At 50.9% G+C, this 21,343-nt stretch overlaps 1 protein-coding gene across 12 annotated transcripts in view; it reads right to left on the reverse strand.

Annotated features, from left to right (window-relative positions):
• Nucleotides 1–21,343, reverse strand: part of BMP3 (bone morphogenetic protein 3) — a 78,843-nt gene that overhangs the window by 12,559 nt on the left and 44,941 nt on the right. Inside the window, exon 1 of one of the 12 annotated variants that reach the window (XM_015625446.1) lies at nt 345–684. The exons of the other annotated variants lie outside the window; for them this stretch is intronic. Coding sequence (XP_015480932.1) covers nt 345–669 — 325 coding nt within the window. The 5' untranslated portion in view covers nt 670–684. Of the gene's footprint in view, nt 1–344; nt 685–21,343 lie in introns of those variants that run through there. 12 annotated transcript variants of the gene reach the window in all.

Below are 21,343 nucleotides of genomic sequence, written 5' to 3' on the forward strand. Positions count from 1 at the left end.
TGTCACGGCTCCGTCATGCACAAATCATCCCTTGGCTCCAACAGAAGCTACACGTGCAGACGACTAACGGGGGACTTGGGAGAACATCCCTCACACTGCACTCAGCCATCGTGATGACAGCGATGCCTGAAGCAGAGCAGAAGCGGCAAGGCAATTGCTAAAGTACGGAGCATAACGTAAAACACGACAGTCCCTGCAGGAAGCGACACTTGTCTAACTCTCTCATTTCTTCCCTGCACCGAGCTCTCTCTCCCCGGGCACTACCCCAGCGATGCTCTGACGCCGCTGCTCGGGGCTGCCCCGTGGCCGAGCCCTGCCCGGCGGGGTCCCCGTTCCGCACTCACCTGCCGGCAGCGGGCGGAAGCCGCGCACCGTGTTGCCCCGGCGGAGCCAGGGCCCGGCCGGTGTCGGCGGCTCCCGGCTGCCGCGGTACTGCTCGTAGAGCCTCAGCATGTGCTCCGCCACTCTGTCCGCCGCCGGCCGCCCGGGCCGCCGCTGTCCCGGGCCGTCGTCAGCCGCAGCCGGCCGGGCGCGGCCGCCCCGCACGGCCCCCGGAGCAGCCCGGCGCCGCAGCCCGAGCCGGCGCGGCCGCAGCGCGTCCCCCAGAGCCAGGCACAGGCAGCCCCATCCCAGGCACAGGCACAACACCCAGCGGGCCGACGCCGCCATCCCGGCCCTCGGCGCGGCCGGGCGCGCTCGGGCCAGCCGAGCCCGGGGCTGCGCGGAAAGCGCGCGCGGGGCGTCCTCTTTCTGGAGAAGGGAAAAGGGGAAAAGGGGGAAAAAACCCCCAAAAACCCGAAAAAAAGCGGGGCGGAGGAAAGCTCCACGGTCTGGACCGCCCTCCCTTGGCGGAGGGAAGCGAGGGGTTTTATTCCCGGCCGTGCAGGTTGCTGGCGGGGCAGAGCCGAGCACACACCGGGGGAAGCGGAGATCGCCCCGCCCGCCCTCGCTCCGGCGGGGGCCAAGTGCGGGGAGCCGCCACCCCAGGGGAGCGCAGCGACGGGACGGAGGGAGGGGATGCTCTGCAAACTCCATCCCCCTGGGCGGACGGCGATCGAGGCGGAGGACGGTCCCCTGCCCGCCTCCACCCAGCCCCTCCCAAAAGCCGTGCAATAGTGTGATCGCATTAAAAAAAAAAAAAAAAATTAAAAAAAAAAATTACCACGAGTGGCAGCGCACTCACCCTTCTCCCCTGGAACGTCTCAAGGCTTGGCTGGGAGCGGAGCACAGTCCACCGCGGGCAGGTGGAAGCGATGCTCACCGGGTTGTGCTGGGGTTCTGCCTGCCCCTCCTGAGCACCAGCCACGCTCAGTGACCCTCGGCTTCCTCCAGCCCGGCCGGGACAGGCAGAGGTGCCCTCGGCAGCCGGGAGCCCGTGGGAAGGGACGTGCACCCAGAGAAATCCTCCACGGGAGGTCTCCTCCGCTTACAGCAGGGCACGGAAAGGTGTTCCCTGCTCGGCTGAGACAATTCCATGTGCCTCCCGCATTTGCTGTCTTTCAGCACCAAAAGGACAGCAGCAATGTCTCCCCCGCCCTTGGCAGCGCCACAGCCTCACACAACAGCCCAGCACACAGGACACTGCCCCGTACAAAATCTGCTTTGCAACCAAAGGGTGCCTCATCTGCACATCGGGCAGGGAACACACGGCAGGCGGAAGAGGAGCCTCGCTGCAGTGTCACAGTTTCTAAGTGTGCCGGCTCCCAAAACCAGCTGGGTTTCAAAGCTGAAGAAGGGAGACAAGATTGGCGTACAGCACACACACTAGCTTAGCACGCAGCATTTTGAGCACGGGGCGCTCGGATTTTCCACGGGCTGCGGCAAGCCTATCATTATCCAGCCCTAAATAGAACACTAGGACACATTATGTATTGCCTCTCAAATGACACTGAAATTAGGATCGGTAGCAATCCTGTTACACAGAGAGGAGAGTGCCCACCAGCAGGTAGGGAGGAAAGTGCAGATTCTCAACAGCAATGATTTTTATGTGCTCCTACATGTGAAGGCTCAGACACAACCCAAGGCAGTGACTCCTCTCCAAACAGTGGCACCGAAGCTGCCGTGTGCATCTCCAAACACTTCCACACGTGGAAACGCCCACCATGTCACTATCAGTGCATGTAGTACCATTGCCTCTACTTTCCTCTAGGTAAGAAATGCACATTAGTGCAATACAGAAGCTAAAAATATAAGTAAACATAATTAGTTCATAATTAAAACATTACGGTATGATTGCTTTTTTTGGACACGAGTAATAAAACCAATGCAGATGCATGCAGAAAAAAAAACAAAATTATTTAAACTGATGGGTAAAAAGCTCATCACAAGCAGTAGTCCCTGGCTCATATCCATGGCAAAACTGTCAATCCCAAACAAGAATCTTTATGCGACTGGAAATAACCATTTCACTTTCAGTCGTGTTTTTTCCTACTGTTGAAAGAAGCAACATAAAAAAAACCAACAACCCCAAGGAACAACACACCACAAGTCTTTAAATAAAAACTGGCACAACTGAATCCTGTCCCATACCCACAGCACCAAGCCATTTGCTGAAAAATGTGATCTTTTGCCAATCTCCAACACATCCTCTGAGCAGCTTCCTGACTCTTGAGATCAGACCACTGTAAATCGAGATTTACCTGAGTTCAAAAAAAATATAATAAACCCTCAGAGACACTGAGTATCTGTAACACCATTCTCAAGCAAAAGGGGATTAGACGAGAACTACTTTTAGTTCAGCATGGAAGCTCAAGCACCCTATGGCTGAGCTTTTATTTTAAATCTTATAAGTGTTAGCAGAAAGCCCTGTTTATGAGACATTAAATCCAAATTTGGTTCCCGGAGCCTCATCCCAGCACCTGATTGCAGCTAAGTGTCTAAAATAGAAGGCTGGCCCTGTACAGTCCTGTTACAGCCAGTAAGAAAAGAGAAAGAGGACACGGGGTGTGAAACAGTAAGGAAAAAGCGACTTCTCGGGGCATGAGGAGCCCTCTCCAAATCCCCCTTTTCACACCGCTGCCGCAGTTCTCTGAGCACGGGACGCAGGCACATGAAGAGTTTCAAAAATCCCTTGCTTTATGGCACAGTTTAAAAATACCCCCCATCCCGTGAGATTTTTAATTGCCAGAACCTTGTGAGAGCACCACAAGTGTCAGGAGCTCCTCTCCACAGCAGACAAGTTCTCACACCTGACCTCTGAGGGGACAGCGCTTCTGTGCTTCTCTGCTATTCCTTTTCTGCTTCTTCCACAGAAGTGCTGAAACCAGTTATCCAGACACATCCTGCCCTCCAGCTACAGCCAGCACAACTCCAGGCCCTACTGGGCCTGAGCAGCTCCATCCTGATCACCACAGTCTCCATCCAGCCTGTGCAGCAACCTGGCCTTTTAATCCCTTCGCCCCGGGCAGACAGCAGGCTCCAATCCAAATCAAGTTTATTTAAATGGTGAGCAAGTCCTGTGCCATTGTCAGGGCCAGCCTCACCACCCTCCAGCAGCCCATTCAAAAGTGCTATTTAAAGCCTCCACCAAAACTTGAGGGTTTTCACTTTTTCAGAGCTTGCCACCGAGTGCACAACCCGGTAACTTTGCAGTTATTTGTTCCCTTCGCACAAGCACTCGGAAGTCCCAGGGAACAGGAAACCACAAATACTCCTTCTGGAGGAAATTAAATAATTACATATTTGCATAACAAAGTGATATTAGCAAAATCTGTTCAGCATGTGAAGGCTAACCCCACACTCGTGCTGCTATTTGCCTGGCTCTCAGCTGTCGCAGAGTTCACTTAGCACATCGCCCTCCGCTGCTGTGGCTCCCGCATCCAGCTCTCCTGGATGTCATCTGGAGAATTCCCCACTGCAGCTCTGCCTTGCACCAGCCCTCTGCACATCTGTTGGGCTGTCTCAGATGGGCTTCTGTGTGCTCTGCTACGGCAGGGCTCCCGACACCGACACTTTGGGTCAGTGACACCAGCCCTGCCCCAGCGGTGCACTCCCAACCCCACAAGGTCACCCCCACTCTCACCAGACCCCCCAAGCCACAGTTAAGGTCTGCTGTCCCTCATCCAGGAACCCTGACCCTTCTCCCTGGGGTCACTGTGCTCTGCAGGACCACCGTACACTGGTCTGTATCACTTCCTTGCATCCCTGACACACACTTGTTACACCGGGTACCAATGAGAACAGCGAGCAGCATGTCCTCCGGCGGTGCTTGGAACCACACTACCCAATCCAGCAGAAGCACGCTCCATGGACCTCACCCCCATCACTGCAAACAAGGAGGCACGTGCTCCTCGCAATGTTCCTGCTCGAGGCCCCGGAGACGCACACTGAGCACAGCCTTTCACGAGGCAGGCCGAGGTGGGAAGCTCAGAGCAAACCCCCTTGTGCACACAGCCATTCCCCGTGTCCCCTGTGCCGGCTTCTCCAGGCTCGCCAGCTGGGCTGGCTGTTTGCTCAGGTGGCCAGCAGCAGCCTTCCCCCTGGAGGGGCCTTCTCCAGCAGAGTTTCTTCTCTTGGGCCCCGGGATCACATGTTTCTCTCACCGCAGAGAGCTTCTGCCGCAGGACCTGTAAGAACTGCCTGGAGGCAAGCCGAAATAAAACACGCCGTGAGCGGACAACAGCCAAACAAGAAGAACCATGTTCCCCTTCCGTGCAAAAAGCCATGTTCTGCACACACAGCTCATCTGCGTGGCCGCAGTCCGTTCAGCACCTGTGTTTTTGTTTTCTTTGCGGTGGGAACTGCGGCTTGGCCTGCGCTGCTTGTCCCTGCCTGCCTCGCACAGAACTGCCCGAAGGTTTCAGTCATCTGTAATCTGATTTCTGGGTGTGGGGAAACGGAGTTAAGGGTACAGTTTCCCCGGCTGCCCCTTTCACAGATGGCCAAAAGGAGAACATCTAATGACCAAAGACTTTGTACTAAATATCGGTAACAACTCTGCCGTGAATGTGCTGGTGGCTCAGCAGAACAAAGCTCCTCAGCACCAAGCTCCTGCTACTTTCCAGCTTCACTCTATCATCCAAAACAACCACCACAACAACGGATCCCAGTGTTGTCTCAAGACCAAAGACCCAGACACTGCATAAAAAGAAGAAAATTATGATTTCAGTGGGGTGCTGAAGAAATAGAAAACAATTGAAAACATAGACATGCTAATATAACCTGCAGACCTTAACGGATGCACACAGTTCAGATGTGCTGGAAAAACACCTACAACTCTCCTCACCGGTACAAAATCTGGATTTCCAGGGATCCACTTGCCCATCAATGCCCAAAATCAGCTCCCTTACAGCAGCGTGCAAACCCCGTACCTGCACACAACGCAAACACACAACGCAAACGTCACAACCAGAGGAGGATCTCCTTTCAGAAAAACACTTGGACACTTCCATGCACCTTATGTTTACAGCAAGAAGTAGTTTGGGGCTGGACAGATTGCATTTGCTTCTGCTCAAAAGCCACAGGGCCTAAGAATATACACAGGAAGCTTTCATGTGGTTATCAGTCCCTGGAACACTTCTCTCTTGATTACCATGTGTTTTGCATGTCCACTTGGTGAGTCTTGTGAGTCTGATCAGGGCTGAACAGTGACGAGATTTCGGGAACAGCACCCAGCACTGTTTCAGGGAAATGGGGTGTAAGGCCACTAAGTTACTTTTTTATGCTCTGTCCTGTTTGCCTGAGAAAACCAACCTTTTCCTTAGAATGCAAGCCAGACCACAGAAGGGTCTGGGGACAGATTTCCACTTAGGGCAGAGGCCAGAGCTTCCTCCAGTCAGTAGTGGCAAAGGACTACGGCACGTCACTTGGCAGCTTCCATTTTGTGGTAACGCTCAGGGGTCCTTGAGTTGGGACATCAGAAGGGACACGACACCAGGAGGACAGCTCGCATGCAAGCACGGGTGGGCAAGGAGCAGATGGCTTTCCTGAGCAGCCAGCCATCCTGTGAGTTACTCCTGACTACCATTCCTGAGCAGCCAGCCATCCTGTGAGTTACTCCTGACTACCATTCCTTCACCACAGAAACCAAAGCTCATGTTTTGTCTCCAGTGGCGTTCATTGCCCAAGCCAGCAGTGAGCAGTCCGAATCAAGGCTTTCAGGTGCTGTGCCAAGGCGACCTGGAGAAGCATCACAGTCGGTGTACTCTGCTTTTAGCAAGCATTAAATTTTTGCTGAAATACTCTATGTGATCAAATTACTTGCAGATCTCTGCTGCAGCATAGGAGATGAGTAGATTCAGCTCAGGGTACTGAGGAATTTTTCAACCAAATGTTTATTCCAAGACCCTGATTGCTCAGACCTCACCAAGGATGTGGGAAATGCAGTCGCATATCCATTCTTCACTGGATCTTTAATTACTGACATAGCTTAGACAGCAGAGCTTGGAAAACGCAGCCACAAAAGCCAGTAATCTCAGACCCACCCTGAGCACATCAAGGGCTGTTCTCTGCCTCTTCCTGCTCCTCCCTCTCCTTAGAATTTTCAAGATGCCAGCTCTTTTCCAAACAAGAGTTTTGGAAGACTCTTTTCACAAAGAGTTAAAGCAGATCTCCCCCGCTCCCTATCAGTTCTGGTTCCTGCAAGTTAATCACCAAGAAACAGCCTGTGGCCTCCTGGTGCAGGCACAGGCTCTCTCTCACCGAGGCCAAGCCTTAGGCACCAGCTCTGCTTACAGCAGGAGGTGCCTCCCCAGAGAAACCCTCACCTTGTTTGCCACGACATCACCTGGACCTGCAGCAGCCGGCACAACGTGCACGAGGAGAAGTTAGCCGTCATTTTCGCTAGGATACAGCTGGCAGCTGAAGGAAGGACTAGTTTTGCCATACAACCATCCACTAAAAAGCCTGGACATCCCACCTTCAGCCACAGCTGTTTCCTGGGGGAGCTGGCAGGGAGAGCGGTTCCTCGGACACCTGCGTGTGGCAGCAGTCACAGGAGCAGCCCTGGCAGCAGCACACGGGGCTCTGGCTGATGCCCAGGCAGCAAACCCCCAGCACAGACTGTCCCCACTGTACAGGCAGAACTACACGACGCTGCAGCCTCACTAAAAATACCCCATTTGTGCCCACAATTAACAGGCAATGCCCGCACCGGCCCCCACCACCCAAGCCACAGCCGTGCGCGCGGAGCCGGAGCGGACGTGGCCGAGTGTGCGGCGCTGGGCTCCACGCTGCCACGGCCCCTCTCTCCCCACATTTTATATTTAAAATATAAATTTTAAATATACAGCACAGCTAATGCCAGGATGTGACCCCATGGCCCGTGGAGCTCCCCTGGAATGAGGGGAACACACGAGGCAGTACTGCAAACACGCTGCCTTCGTTTGCAGGAGATCAGCAAGAGAAGGAGCTACCGTGTTTAGGTCCCAGCGCCTTCTGCATCTGTCTGCGCATCATGATGCTGTCTTCACGTGTAAGGAGCAGTGAATCGCTCCTGATTCCCCAAATGCACACAGAAGCTTCAACCCAAATCACATTCCAGACAAGCACTTGGCCAGTTTCTGTTCTCCGAGATGTTTTGTTCCTTCCCTTCTGCTCTCTCTTGAGACAACACAGGGAGGGCAGGATAGCACTTTCCTGAAGTCACAACTCTTTCTCTCCTAAGATTCTACTAATTTGTAGTTTCCATTTCCCTGCTGCAAATATATAGGGTTAGTTTCTCCAAAGCTGTAAAAAGCCCATCTTTCCTCAGAAGAGATTTGATCTTTCTTATGAGGTTGAACTTGTAAAAAAGAGAGAAATTAAAAGTGAAAAGTAGTATTTGCTGTATTTAAAGACAAGCCAGATGTGGAATCATGCATCTCCAAATTAAACATTAATGGAGTTGGCAGCAATGGATTGTACTTCTCACACATGTGAACGTCAAGAGCAAATGTACTCTGCTTCTTACCTGTGCATCTATCCAGCGTCTGTGTTTTTGCTTTGCATTCCTAGGGATTATCCCCTGGACTCCTGCATGGCAACTCCTCACATCAGCACAGTGGCCTGGTTTTACCTCCAAAAGACGTGAAGACTGTGACAAAAATTCTGGGTGCTGAATGAGAGCCAGCAGCACACATGATCAGGAGACCAAGGGATGACTGACAGAGCCATAAACACCGACAGGATGCTGATTTCAGGCACTGAAAATCTTCAAAGGTCAGGGCATGCCATCTGTGAGTGCAGACAAGTCTCATACACTGGGACCACCATTATGCAAGGAAAAGTCAGAGTCACAGATAAATGTTGAGGAGATATTTTTCCCTGTATGGCTCCAGCCAAAGGCTGGGAGCAACAGCAGCCTTCCCTGGCTTCGTGCTCATCAGTTTCTTCCCCGGTTTCTTCCCCAGCTTCACCCATTTCCCCCAGCTCTCAACAGCGACTGGCCTGGTACTGTCACTGTCTTGGTCAGCCAATCCAGAACTCAGGTGCAACCAAAGGATCAAGTGGTTTAATAAACGTTAGGTATGATGCCAAATGAGGAAAAAAACACTTCTACTTTTTATGAACTATAAAACAAAGCGCTGCCCTCCTCACACGGTTGTGGCTCTTGTCTAAGAGATCTCATGCAAGGTATCAGTCACTTTGAAGTCCATAAGAAACTGCGATGTTGAAAGACTCATTTTTTTTTTTTTAATCAACCCCCAATTCTTTCACACTGCAATATTATTAGCAATATGATAATCCCTGCAAATTAGGGGCTTGAGTCTGGGTAATCCTGTCTAGGACTGGAGAGTTCTCACTTTGGAAACTCGGGATGCTCTGATCTTTTCCAGAAGTGAAGTTTGGACTGGAAGTCACAGTCTATACCCATGGCATCTGATGAGCAGGACTGAGCCAAGGACTTGCAGACATTCAACACTCCTGCCTTCCCTCGAAGCAGCCAGGACAGCTGGACAGCAGAACACCGAGCTGGTGTGGTGGACACACGGACAAAGCTACGAGCGAGGTACCACGGGAGGTTCCCTGCCAGAGCCGACTGCAGCAAGCACAGTGCCAAGGCTGCTGCAGGAAAGGGCAGCTGGTGACCTTCCAACAGAAGCACAAACTCCTGTTATCTCTGCTGACTCCAAAAGAGAAAACTCCATAGCCAACAGTCTTGTGTCCCCTAAACCCCCTGCAGCCCCTGTGCCCTGGAAGCCGGCAGATCACAGCAGCAGCTGGCAGCAGGCACGCTCTGTCTGTCACACGTCACCCACTCCGACCTCTACCTGCTGCCACCAGCTGACTGACAGGCACCCACCAAGCATCCTACTCCTTCCAGAGGCTTCTTAGGGCTGGACCCCAGGGTTACTGCCCCTCCCTCTCCTGCATGGGGTCGCTGCTGCCTTTGTGCTCCACGGGCACAGCTGGAGCACAGCTGGAGCTCGGTTCGGCTCCCACTGCCCACGGCTCCTTCCCTCTCCTCTGTGGCCTGGGTGTACAGGGCTACAGCTCATCTCCTCTATCAAGGGCTCTTAAATCCGCAGGGCAGAGCAGGGAAGGGAGAGGTTCCCTTCTGCCCCACGCTTGGGAATGGGTTGCTGGCCATGGCTTGGCTTACAGGTCCTTACAGATTACCAGATTGTATCTCTGAATACACCGAGAATACAACGGGAGGGAATTCCAGTCCCAGCCAGCCACTGCCTGCCAAGTGCTCGCCCACTGGCAGTGAGCAGACAGCAGCAGCCGTGTGAGAGGAGAAGGGCAGAGCAGATGGGATGGTTCCTGCGGTGGCAATGCCCAGCACGCTGCTCCCGAGCGCCCGCAGGGCCCGATGTGCTCCTATCCCGGACGGGGCACAGCCCTGCTCAGCCCCAGGTAAACGAGTTTCACTGCTGATGAGATAAAGGAGGGACCTCACATCATTAGTCCAGGGGAACATCCAGGAGCCAGGTGCTGCAGCAGAACAGCTGGCTCTGGTTTAAAAAACAACACACACATAAGAATAAATGAAAAGGCTGCAGTCACGAGCTGAGCGTGAGGACACGATCCTACCCAGCCTGCAGCTTCACAAACAGCATACCTTAGCACACAGCCACAGAAAACCAATAAACTGGGCAGCTGACACGAAACCAAGAGTACAATTCCACTGCAAGACACTCCCTCCATCCTCCTCCTTAAGGAGAGACGCCCCAAGGACGGCTGATCAGACAGGGGAACCCAAACTTCGCCTTTTGTTGCGCTGCTTCATTCTGAGACCTTTTTTTGGTATGGTTCAATCAAGTGAGCATTCTCCATTTTCTCTGAACAAATTGTACTACACTTGTTTCTCATCAGATTACATAAATTAGCTGAGAGGGAATGGATTCAATTACAGTCCAGATTCCAGACCTCTTAAGAACTGACTGCCTAACACATTCCTTTCATTTAATAAACTGGAACCAAATGAGGATTATCTCATATAAATAATACTCCCTCGATAGGGAGATGCAGTAAAACGGCAAAAATACTCAGAGGAACCAGGCAGATCAAATACAAGAGCCTCTGATGTTACCCTCTGGATTTGAAGCATGAACATCACATAAACTTCATTGTTCAGTATTTTTACTTTGTATTGTGAGCAAGGATCTGATTCAAAGACTTCAACTTAAGACTGAGTTTCATATCTTCTGACAGCCTCAGACAGCCAAGGGAAAAATGTGTTTCAGCAAAGTGTGTCTCTGCACATTGAAAAGATAATTTGATATCTCTGCACACCATGCAAACCCCTCCTGGAAAACCCAAGATTTACAGTCTCCCAAGGGACTCGGAGTAAGCACGACCACAAGTAAGGGCTTCACAGCGCTCAGAGCGAGGCCGTTTCCCAGACACTCGCTCCTTAGGGAGGCAGAATTGTGGAACAACTCAACCTGCTACGGGAGCTCTTAGGAACAACCCATCCTGATGGAAATACTCTGCCTTTCAGGCCCAGAAGCAGACAAGCCATCTCTAGCCAGGCTTTTCTATATCTGCCTAAAGACATAGGTAGCCAGGGAAGAAAATCACAAGGACAAGATCTCGATTTGGAGCTGGATAAGGGACTCAGGGCTGAAGGCACCAAGTTACACAAGCAGTCAATTATCCCATTAGCTAACAGTGTTCTGGACATGTTTTGAAGGAGCTGGTTAGAACACAGAGGCAAAGAACAACACTGAACAATTACCTGTAAGCAAATGCTTTTTAGATTACTAAAGAATGGCTGAACACAGTTTTGATGTCAGCCCATGCAATTACAACTTGTCTAATCCTCCAGCTGTATTTAACCTGGCATGCAACTGCAGATCCCAGGTTCAGCAGGTAAGCTTGACATCTGAGACTCGATCCAAGGAACAGGATGTTTTTACCCACTCAGTAAAAAGGTTTCCAGGGGACATGGTAAGTTCTCTGCCAACACGAATCTTTAAACCAGCACAGTACTAGCCAAGCCTTTCTTCCTGGGCTTCTTCATACCTGTCCCTCCATCTGTCCAAAAGCTTTCTCAGTATTATAGGAACCTCAGTAACTACATATGCACACATAGACACATAAATAAAGCAAACAAGCTGTCCTGGCACGTAGACTGAACGTCCATTTATGTTCAGTGGGAAGGCTCAAATGTAATTTTGCAGGTGCTACATTCCACTTATAAAACCCCAGATACGGGAGACGCTCTACCCCGACCTTCCTCCGTGTTCCTTCTTTTAGGAAAGAAGTTAAATGAAACATCACCTGAAGGAACATTCTTCCTCTAGAAGGGATGAAGTGCTGGCCTGTCCCTCGAGTTTGCAGTGTGCCCTAGTTTAAACCCAGGGAATGGTAAAAGTGGTTCAAGCATACATGAAATGAGACTTCTTCCACTCAGAGCAACCAGGACTAAGCATACCTACTGAACACAAAGGGGACATTTCCCCTTTGATGGATGTGACAACAAAAGTGTTAAAAGGCTTCTTTATGAGTAACTAATGAAATCCTAATACGCAGGAAGGACTATTTATGAAAAGCAGACACAATGCTATGTTCACACCTATTCTTATTTCAGTCATTATCAGGAATTGTCTGATTACCCCTGCAATTTAAAAGCACAAAATCCAGATTTTTGCTTCCCATCTCAATTGTGTTGAGAAATTTCTGTGTCTCTCTCTGCTGACTGACCCCTGGACAAACCACACAGACCCCTCACCAGTCACTCTGGCCCCTCCAACCCTCTGTCCTGCTGTCAGGCTCCGTGATGCACACGAGGGTTCAACAGAAGAGGCTCAGCAGCTATTAGATTTACAGAAACTGCTCTCAGAAAAATGAACAAAGCACACTAACTTCTCCATACCTTCCACCTGATCACCAGGAACCTGACTGTGCAGGATGCTGCACATAGCTGATGTTGATGTTTCTTACTTTCTAACCCGTGGGAAGAGGAGACTCCTATAAGGATACACTTGGGAAGGCTTTCCGCACAGGTCCCAGGCTGTATGTACCACGTACGCAGGACTGGAACAGTCCTGGAATGCCCTTGGACACCTATTTTTAAGCAAGGGTGGTTTGCTTGGCCATCTGCAATGCTGCTGTCCCTGCATTGACCACCCCACAAAGGCAGGACACAAGTTAATTTGGAATGCCCCTCCAAATGCAGCCAAAGCTAAACTGACTCACCCTAACACTCACAACAGATGTTTTTCAGAGAGGTGTTGGGCTGGGAGCTGGTTACTGCTCACCTCTGCTCCATGTCCTCACCACAGAACACAGCAGGCTCCCCCAAGCCCTTTCTCTTGCAAGACAATCCCTGTACTGCTCCACTTTTAACAGCCAATGAGTTTCAGAGAAAAAATCTGACAATTTAAATACAAGCAAACAAACAGCAGAGCAAGACCCGTGCCTAGGACCAACGCTGATTAGGGCAGGGCAGCTGAACGGAGATAGCTTGGCGGAAGGCAATTCATCATCTCACACTATCCCACTCAAAAAGCAAAAAGAAGCAGCAGGCAGAAGGCTTGTTGCATGCAGGAATCCACAGAGAAAGCCCTGAGGGCAGAAAGCAGAGGTCACTAGGCAGGTGAGGTAGAAGAGTATCTGCTAGCTGCACGCGTGTTTGTTTTTACTCAACTGAAATCAAGTGATACGTCTTTTCTGAACATGGGAAAATGCAAACAATACCTCATGGAACTCTTTCAAAAACATTTTTTATTTTAACAGCAGCACATTTCTAGAGCGTAATGGTTTATCTGGCAAGCCTTTGTTATACTTGAGACACGTTTCCTTTCCCAATTTCACGTTTAATTCCATCAAAACATGTGTTACTCATTTTGCAGTTTCGTACCCACGATGCTGTTGATGAGACAAGCCAGAAGAATCTCCCGCAGTACTTCTGACCCTCTGGAAATACAAATCCCTTCCCTATGCTCAGCACCCCCCTGTTCAGAAGAACCAATTTATGGCTCTGCAGAGGAAAAACAAGACCGTCCCCAGCACAGGGCAAGGTCACAGAGTGCCCGCTGTGGCCACATCCCCTGGCAGCCTCTGCGAGAGCAAGCGGAGCACCACCAGTGCCACATGCATTTCGGAGGTCTGCTCCTCAAAACTACAGGTGTGTGATGCCTCTCATCTGTCAACAACACTTCTTCCCTCAGCCGTGATTCATTTCTGATTGCCCAGAAAAATTCACTTACTCAACTAGGAATCAGTTTCAAACTTTAATTGTCACACCTTTTTGCCCTGACAGGATTTGTACAAATCTGCACTTGACCTGTTGACAGAAAAGTAACCGAGAGAAGAAAGGTACCGGGAAATTCACAAAGAGAGAAATCGTGTCCCAGAAGCCTTCTATTTATTCTTCTGATTCGTCTCTCACACAACAAATTCTATGAAGTGCAAAGATTGTGCTTCATGTCCACCCCTGAGTTCTCAGGAATTTATACAGCAAAAGGTGAAAAGGTTTTTTTTTTGTGAGGGGGTTGGAAAGGCAAGTGTACACAGAGCTTCTAGGCCTAATGACTGAACCTATTTACCACTGGAATAAAGTGGTAATTTTATACTTACTTATTATTTCATACTTATTGTAATTATGAGCAAAATAGATTAAAAGAGTAGCATTGAGTTGAAAGGGAGCTATGACAATGACCATGCAACACAAAGTTTCCTTTCCCTGCTCCCTGCTCAGATGCTAGAGGCACGCAGGAGTGAGGTTTCACCAAGGACCGCAGAGTTCTCGGCGTTTCATTGGAGTCAATACCGTATATTTTCATTTAACTGTTTATGGTAAGTTCCTATAAACATAAATCTCTCCATGGGGAAGAGGCTGAGGCAGCAGACAAAGCTCAAGACTGGCAAGCTGTCATTTGGAACAGAACCAGATCCTACTTTCCCCTGTCTATCTTCCTCACTTCCATCTCCAGTGATACGGTTTTTCGGCAGACGAACACTGCTGGATGCAAATGCTCTGATGATTCCAAAACCATTTGTGGCTGCTGCTTCCTACAGGACAAGAGCAAAGCGCTTCGAAGGAGCTGCACTTGGCTGTGCTAAACACCAGTGTATGCCTGGGATCCTTGGAAAAGCCCAACATCAACCTGTTGTACCCCAAACCAGATTAAAGAAAACCAGCAAACCACTGTGAATAACGAATTCATCCAGGCATTTCCTGATCTCCTTAACCACAAGGATCATTTGTACAGTTCTACTGCCTTTCAGGACACAGCCCTACCAGAACATGCCACTAAAGGCGTGGTTTTCCACCCAGGGTTCCTCCAAACCAAGCCCTGTGCTATCAGGGCTCCTCCGTGCCCTGTCCTTCTCCTGGCACGGGGGGCAGCACCTCAGCACAGCGCTCTGTGGGTCCCTCTGCTGCTGAGTGATGCCATGAACGACAGGTTCCTACATAGCAGCCTCGGAGGGGAGACCTCAGACCTGTGCTGGTTCCCACACACCGGGTGCCTGCCTCCATTTGTTCAGAAAGTGATGCTGCAGATGAGCTCTCCAGAGCTTTGCTCCGGGCCGGCCAAGTGAGCATTAATGCCAGTGATCATCCCCTCGAGGTGGAAAACCCACAGGGACCAGTTTGAGACTGAAAGGTATGGGTGTTAGGGTCTATTCCTAGAGCAGATTGTTCCTGCTTGGATAGAAAGCATTTCAATACAGACTTTTCTTTCAGCACCTCCTCAGTGAAGCTTTGGGCATGTCCTACACACTAGATAGCTTTGAATTTGAAGTGTGCCCACAGACTTTGCTGGGCTGGGACCTGCCAGATGGCAAACAAACTGGAGAGCACAGTGATGCCACTTGCTTTGAGACCACCGCAGCACACGAGTGCTCAGGTGCAGAGCAGCTGGGGACAGAAAACAGAGGCAAACACGAAGAAACCGGTCTTGCTGTCTGCTGGAACTGACTTGGAGCATCGCACCAAGGGTAGATGACAGGAAAGCAGCGACAAACAATATTTAGGGGGCAATTACTGGACTGCAGAAGAAGTTCTTTTTATGTGGACAGTGTCTCAGGTGGGGGTCCAGGGGAACAAGTGCAGTTGCCTGAAATGAACAGGTGTAAAAAACATTTCCAGTGGAAATATATGTTTAACAAGGAGCAATTTAATTTTGCTGTGCTGTGGTTTGGCCTCCCTTGCCACCTGCAGCTCAGGTTACATCTAATTGAGATAGCAGTGGGTACCAGCCAGGACCTCGCCCCGTAGCTGTAAGCCAGGGGCTCTGACCATGTGTACCGCACGTGGAGCAGTGAAGGGCTGAGCTGCTCCCCGCAGCCAAAGCAGCAGCGAGCACGGACACACGGCTCGGCATTCACCTTCTGCTCAGGCTGGCCTGGGTGGGGGAGGCGGCGTGCGGCACAAACACGCTGTCCCCTGGGCACACTGAGACACGGGGCTCCAGCAGAGCCTGCCTGGCTTCCCAGCTCCCTGCTGTGCTCCCAGGCAGATCCCAGCAACATGGGCACCCAGACGTGTCCACACACAACAACCCAAGGCAGCTTTGTAAACTGGGGAAGTAACATTGGTGGGAAAGAATGGCTGGCCAAGAAGCAGATGTTCTAGCTTTCAACTCTTCAGGGGAAGAAAAATAGAGAAAAGAAAAACAACTATAAAAAAGGGTTGCCCTTTAGAAGAAGCACTGTTTGCTGTACGTGTGAACCATGGGCTGCCCTTGCACGGAGCATTCGGCAGCTGCTCTGACTGGAAGAAGCTCTGTGGACTGTGAATTTGCCTATCTATGTAAACAGGGTGTTGCCTCAGTTTGAAAACAATCTTCTGGCTGAGAGAACAACTTGCTGCGAAACCAAGTTCAGATTAATTCCGTGAGCATTAAAATGAAGAAGCCTTTTAAGAACAGAGATGCACACAGAAGGCAGAATTCCCTCAGTCAGGCAAGAAGTGGGCATCAGCAGCGAGAGGGCAGCCCCAGCCTTTGGGTGCAGCTAACGGGGAGCAGGGGGACAGAGGGTCAGGAGCACTCCAGGTCAGTGAGGGGGAGCTGCTGCAGACAATCTTGTGAGGACAGGGAAGAAACACAAGGAGGAAAGAAACAGAAGAATGAAGGCACTTGTCTGCATATCAGGAACACATTGTGGGGAGCAGAAAAGGAAATAAACAGGAAAGGAGAAGAAAAAGAATAAAAAGAGCCAGTGGAGGACTCCTCCCCTTCTCATGAATTTAAATACAGGACTGGGAGAGGGGAGTTGCTTTGCAACAGGGGCCTATCAAGAACAGAGACCTGCAGATGCCTCGTGGGACCTTTTTGGGAAGCAAGCTTTTCTTTACAGCCACCGAGGAACTACAAGGCTTCAAAGACAAAACCGAAGCAGAACTCAGCACACAAAGAGAGACAGCCGAGGGCAGAACAGCCCAGAACACCCTGCAGAGCTGCCATCTCAGCCAGCATTCACTGGCCCAAACGCACAGAATCTCCTGGAGCGCATTCCCCAGCGCGCAGCCGGCCAAGAGCGCGGCACCGCCGAGCCTTGCTGCGTGTCGCAGCTGCCACTGGCTTAAACCACTGACGTCCCACGGGAGCCAAGGGCTAGGACCGAGGATTCTGGCTGCTTGGGATGGCCCTTTCTGCCTGCTACACAAACCAGCTTCCTGTGTGCTTCTTCCAAATGCCTCCACCAAGTCCCAAGTACCATTTTTCCACAGCAGCCAGCAAGAGGCAGAAAGATGGATTTAGGGGGTGTGGGGCCATTGCAGCTAGATTTAGGGTTTTTTGGATCAACTTCTCCCTGTGAGCTCCAGGATGTGGGCCAGAGCGCAGAAGTTACTGCAAGTGTAGCTGAACATACACAGCTCCCAGACTGAGCCAGGTCAGTTCCCAGTTCACACAGGAGGTTTGCAATCACAGACTTGCCGCTGCCCCAGAGGAAGTGGCCACTCAGAAAGGAGCGGGGCCATTCCTTACTTTGCTACTCGATTCACTGAAAACACACGTGGCTGCTTATCCTGCTAACACACATGCAAGTGGAGCAGTTATTAGACAGGTAAACAAACCCTTAGACAAACCAGCAAAAGATTTTAGCCTGGAAAGTATGTGAGAAGAAATGCAGCCTGCTTTCCCCAGAATATCAACTTCTAAGTCTATAAATATTGCTTAAGGAAGGGATATTTTTCAGCTCACTGTCTCACAGACAGGCATCCAAATATCTTCCCCAGAAAACACCCCATTTATCAATCTGAAAGTTTTAAGGCATGAGAAAATAGAATAATAAGGGTATCCCTAAAGTCGGGGTCAGGGACTGCTCAAATCCCACCACACCATTTTCCATAGCCAAGCCTGCCCCAGCAACAACGGCAGTCCCACACAGAGGGCTCCCGTGTTTCCATCCCGGTCACCCTTGCTCTTCCTCTGATAGAAAGAAAACATCAGATTCATTTTCTATGAAGTGGCTGAGAAACTCTTTGGGGCCCGAGCCCTGCCTTGCCCGACTCCCGTGCGGCCACTGGAGCCTGGCCAGGCTCCCAGCCCGGAGCAGACCCCTGCAGGACGGACAGACCCCACCGTGCAGGTGCTGTGGGTGGCCGGCCAGGCCGTCAGCGACAGCTCCGCAAAAACCCGTCAGGGAAAGGAAAATAAAGCCTGTGCAGCAGGACCTGGGGCTCTGCTGACAGGGGCCGTGTCACCGAAACCCCGCTGCTTGTTTGGCTCAGCTGCGTGGCAGGGAGGCAGCCGCGGGCAGGTGTGCGGCGTTCCCGTTTCACCTGGCGCTGCAGGAACGCGGCCTCTGCCCGCTGCTGAGGGCTTGGCTGCTCACGAGTCCGTTCGGATCATTTGCCTTCCAGTGGAACAAAGGCACTGTCAAAACAGTAAAGGCTTGATTTGCATACCTCTGAACTTGCAGGGAGTGTTTGCTTTTTTTGTTCTTGATTTCAAAAAGGAGTCAGAAATGGGGGCCGGGGGGAGTTACGTGGGGGGAACAGATTCCCCTGCTTCATCTGCTGGGTGAGCAGAGGGTCCCCAGCCTGGTCCTGCACGGCAGCACGTCCTCCCCAGATCAGGGCTCTGCCTCACAAGACACGGAGAGTCCATCTCAGCCAGCAAATCTCTAAAGCCTCAGCGTTATTTTGCTCTCAACAGACACAGCCTGTGCCCACCCCAGGATGTTCACCTTGGCAAACACGATGTTTCAGCAATCTCAGCTCCTGCCATCGAGGCAAAACACAGGGCCTGATGCTCCCACTCTCCAGCCATGGTGGCCAAAGTCATGGCTTTTGAGAGACTCTAAGCCTGTCCTCTAACTCACCAAGGAGACACACGCAGCCCACCCCACTAGCAGAGGCCAGGCTACCTGGCTACGTGGGAGCCAACAAACATCCTGACACAGCAAGGAGCTGTTCACAATTTAGGAGCCGTCCTCTGGAACAGCGGGACTGAAAGAAGCACGTCAGCCCCCGGTTGCCTGCGCTTCTACAATAACAACTTCAAGGCAGCCATCCTGCCGACTCAAGTGTTTGCTTTTCCAAAGCCTCCCTCCCCGTACTCCTTCCCGGCCTCTGGGGCAGCTGGAAAGCTGCCTGAGCCTGGCAGGTGCAGCAGGGCCGACTGCTGCTAGCAGCTACAGCCACGTCCTTCTCCAAAAGTAGCAGAGCAAGGCCTTACCCACATTTAGTCACAACAAGGCATAATTAGGCAGAGTTTGCACTCCTTTAGTGATGTCAGTTCTGATGGACCCTAGGAAAGCAAGCAGGAATCCAAGCAAACAGCAGAACACACTGTGACACAAAGCCCAGGAGAGCTGAACTGCAGGTATGATGACAGCTGCCAGTAGTTCCACAAACACTTGCTATGTGATCACATGCTTGAGTTACAAGACCTAAAGGACCATGGCAAAAATCCATGCCAGACACAGCAGGCCTTGAGTGATGGCCTAAGGTTTATAGATACAGTTAAAAACCACCTTTACTCAGGTCATCCTAAACACAACTAAAATCCCTGGCCCTAGACAGACTCATAAAACATAAAAAGCAGCTCAGATCTCCACCAGAGTCCTCAAATTCCCACAAAAGCGGGAAAGAAACCCAGAATGAGCTGAAAGGAGAAAGACGGGGAAGGAAGTGGAATCAAAGCGAAGCACAAGTGACTCGTTGTTACCATATGAAAGTTTAGATGCTTTTGATCGTGTAACAGCATCCTCATTTCTCCTGTCACCAGGCACAGAAGCCAGTTGAGCTGTTGCTTTGGAAATGCGGATTAAAAATAGGATTTGACATGGATCTGTGTAGCATGACCTGCTCAGGAGGTAAGACTTGTCTAAGGCCACACCTTGTTGATGCCACAGAGTTTTCCCTCCCCGGAGGGCAGGTCAAGCCCCAGCGGCTCCTGTCCCGCGCCTGCCGCACTTCCCTGCGGCCATGCGACTTCTCCCGCACGACAGAAGGGATTGCGATCCTCACAGCCTGTCTCTTCCTTTTTTGTTTTTTGTTTAAGGAGTGACCTTCTAAAAACAACCCACCTGCTTACAGAACACGCTTTTCCTGCTATTTGTCAAGGATATTTGAACAGAGTTGACTGCAATGAATATCATGCCTCCAACTGCTGAAATAAACAAGTTGTTCCCAGATTTCCCTTTTTTCCTTTTACTTTTTAAAAATGCTGTTTATTGCAACATATGTAAAATCTGCTTGGAAGCCTCAGGGCCTCAGCTGTATGCCCTGCATGTACTCAATGCTGGCACTGCTGGAAGGGACCACGGAGAAGTTGTCACTCCTGCAGACTGGGCCGGTTACAGTTCTGCTCCGCAGTTCAAGGGAGGGGGATAGGCCAGGGAGCACGAGTTCGTGGCTCTGCACGGATGTGGAGCAGGGGTAGGCTTGGAAAGGAAGTTTGCAAACCCTGCAGCGCAGAGAGCTTTCACCAGCACCTCTTGGCAAGTTGCAGAAGCTGTTTGCAGGTTTTCATTAATAAATACCAAATTTAACACACACAGAAACAGCACACTGGGCATCCAGCATATTTTGCCTGCCACTTCCCTTGGGCAGAGCTCTCCAACTCAACTCTGCCTTAAGGAAGGCACCTGGAGAAACAATTTCCTCTCTAAGCATTCCTGCTCCTAAGATTCTTAGTTTTGTAAAACCTATAATTATAAAATAGACTTCAGTTAGTTTCAGAGCTGCTGAAATGCCTCTGCCTCTGTTGTGGCAGGAGAGAAATCCACGCATCAGTCAAATCAAGCACTGGGAGAGTGTCAGAAGCGAGAACCCCTCACAGAGGGCTTAACTACAGTACCAGCAATTAACCAAAAGGGGAGACAGAACACGGACTGAAAAAAGCAGCCTGCACTGACCAAACAGCCCAAAAGCTCATGTGGAAATGAAACAAACAACCCAAAAGCCAAGGAAACATCATTGACTTTGGAAGCTGTCAGTCTGACTTCTTAACTGAACCTGCTGGAGTTGAAGCCTTGGATGACCTTCACCATGGGCACACGACAGCCTTTCATGCTGGACATTTGGGGTTTTTGGAAAGAGGATTTTAATGACTTGGGGAAAAATGTCCTCCCATGGTGAAAGCAGCCCAGGGTGGATTTGTTTCACTGAACTGCTGCTCTGGGCCAGGTGGGTGCGAGTGCCACACGTGGAACGCCCTGCGAACGAATCTACTGGCGCCATCTGAGGTCGGAGATCCCTTCCCGTGTAATTACAGGGTGGTGACGCTGTGCAGATGGCTGCATGTGAAGCTCCAGCAGCCCACAACTAGCCAGAAGAACCTGGCAGCACATGGAGCTGGAAGGGGACAAAAAGGAGACAAGCTTGCCCCAAAGTTGACAGACCTGCCTATAAACAGACACAGGGTTTTGTCAAGCACATCTCTGCTTGCTGATGTCAGTGGGATTTAGGGCCAGGTGTGTATTTTCTACTGGAAAATAGCCTCGCCAATACATCCTGAAGGTGTCTTGCTGCCCTTGCATCTGGAAGGGATGCATGTGGATTTATAAGGTGTAA

Source organism: Parus major, chromosome 4, assembly GCF_001522545.3.
Source record: "Parus major isolate Abel chromosome 4, Parus_major1.1, whole genome shotgun sequence".
Lineage (NCBI taxonomy): Eukaryota > Metazoa > Chordata > Aves > Passeriformes > Paridae > Parus > Parus major.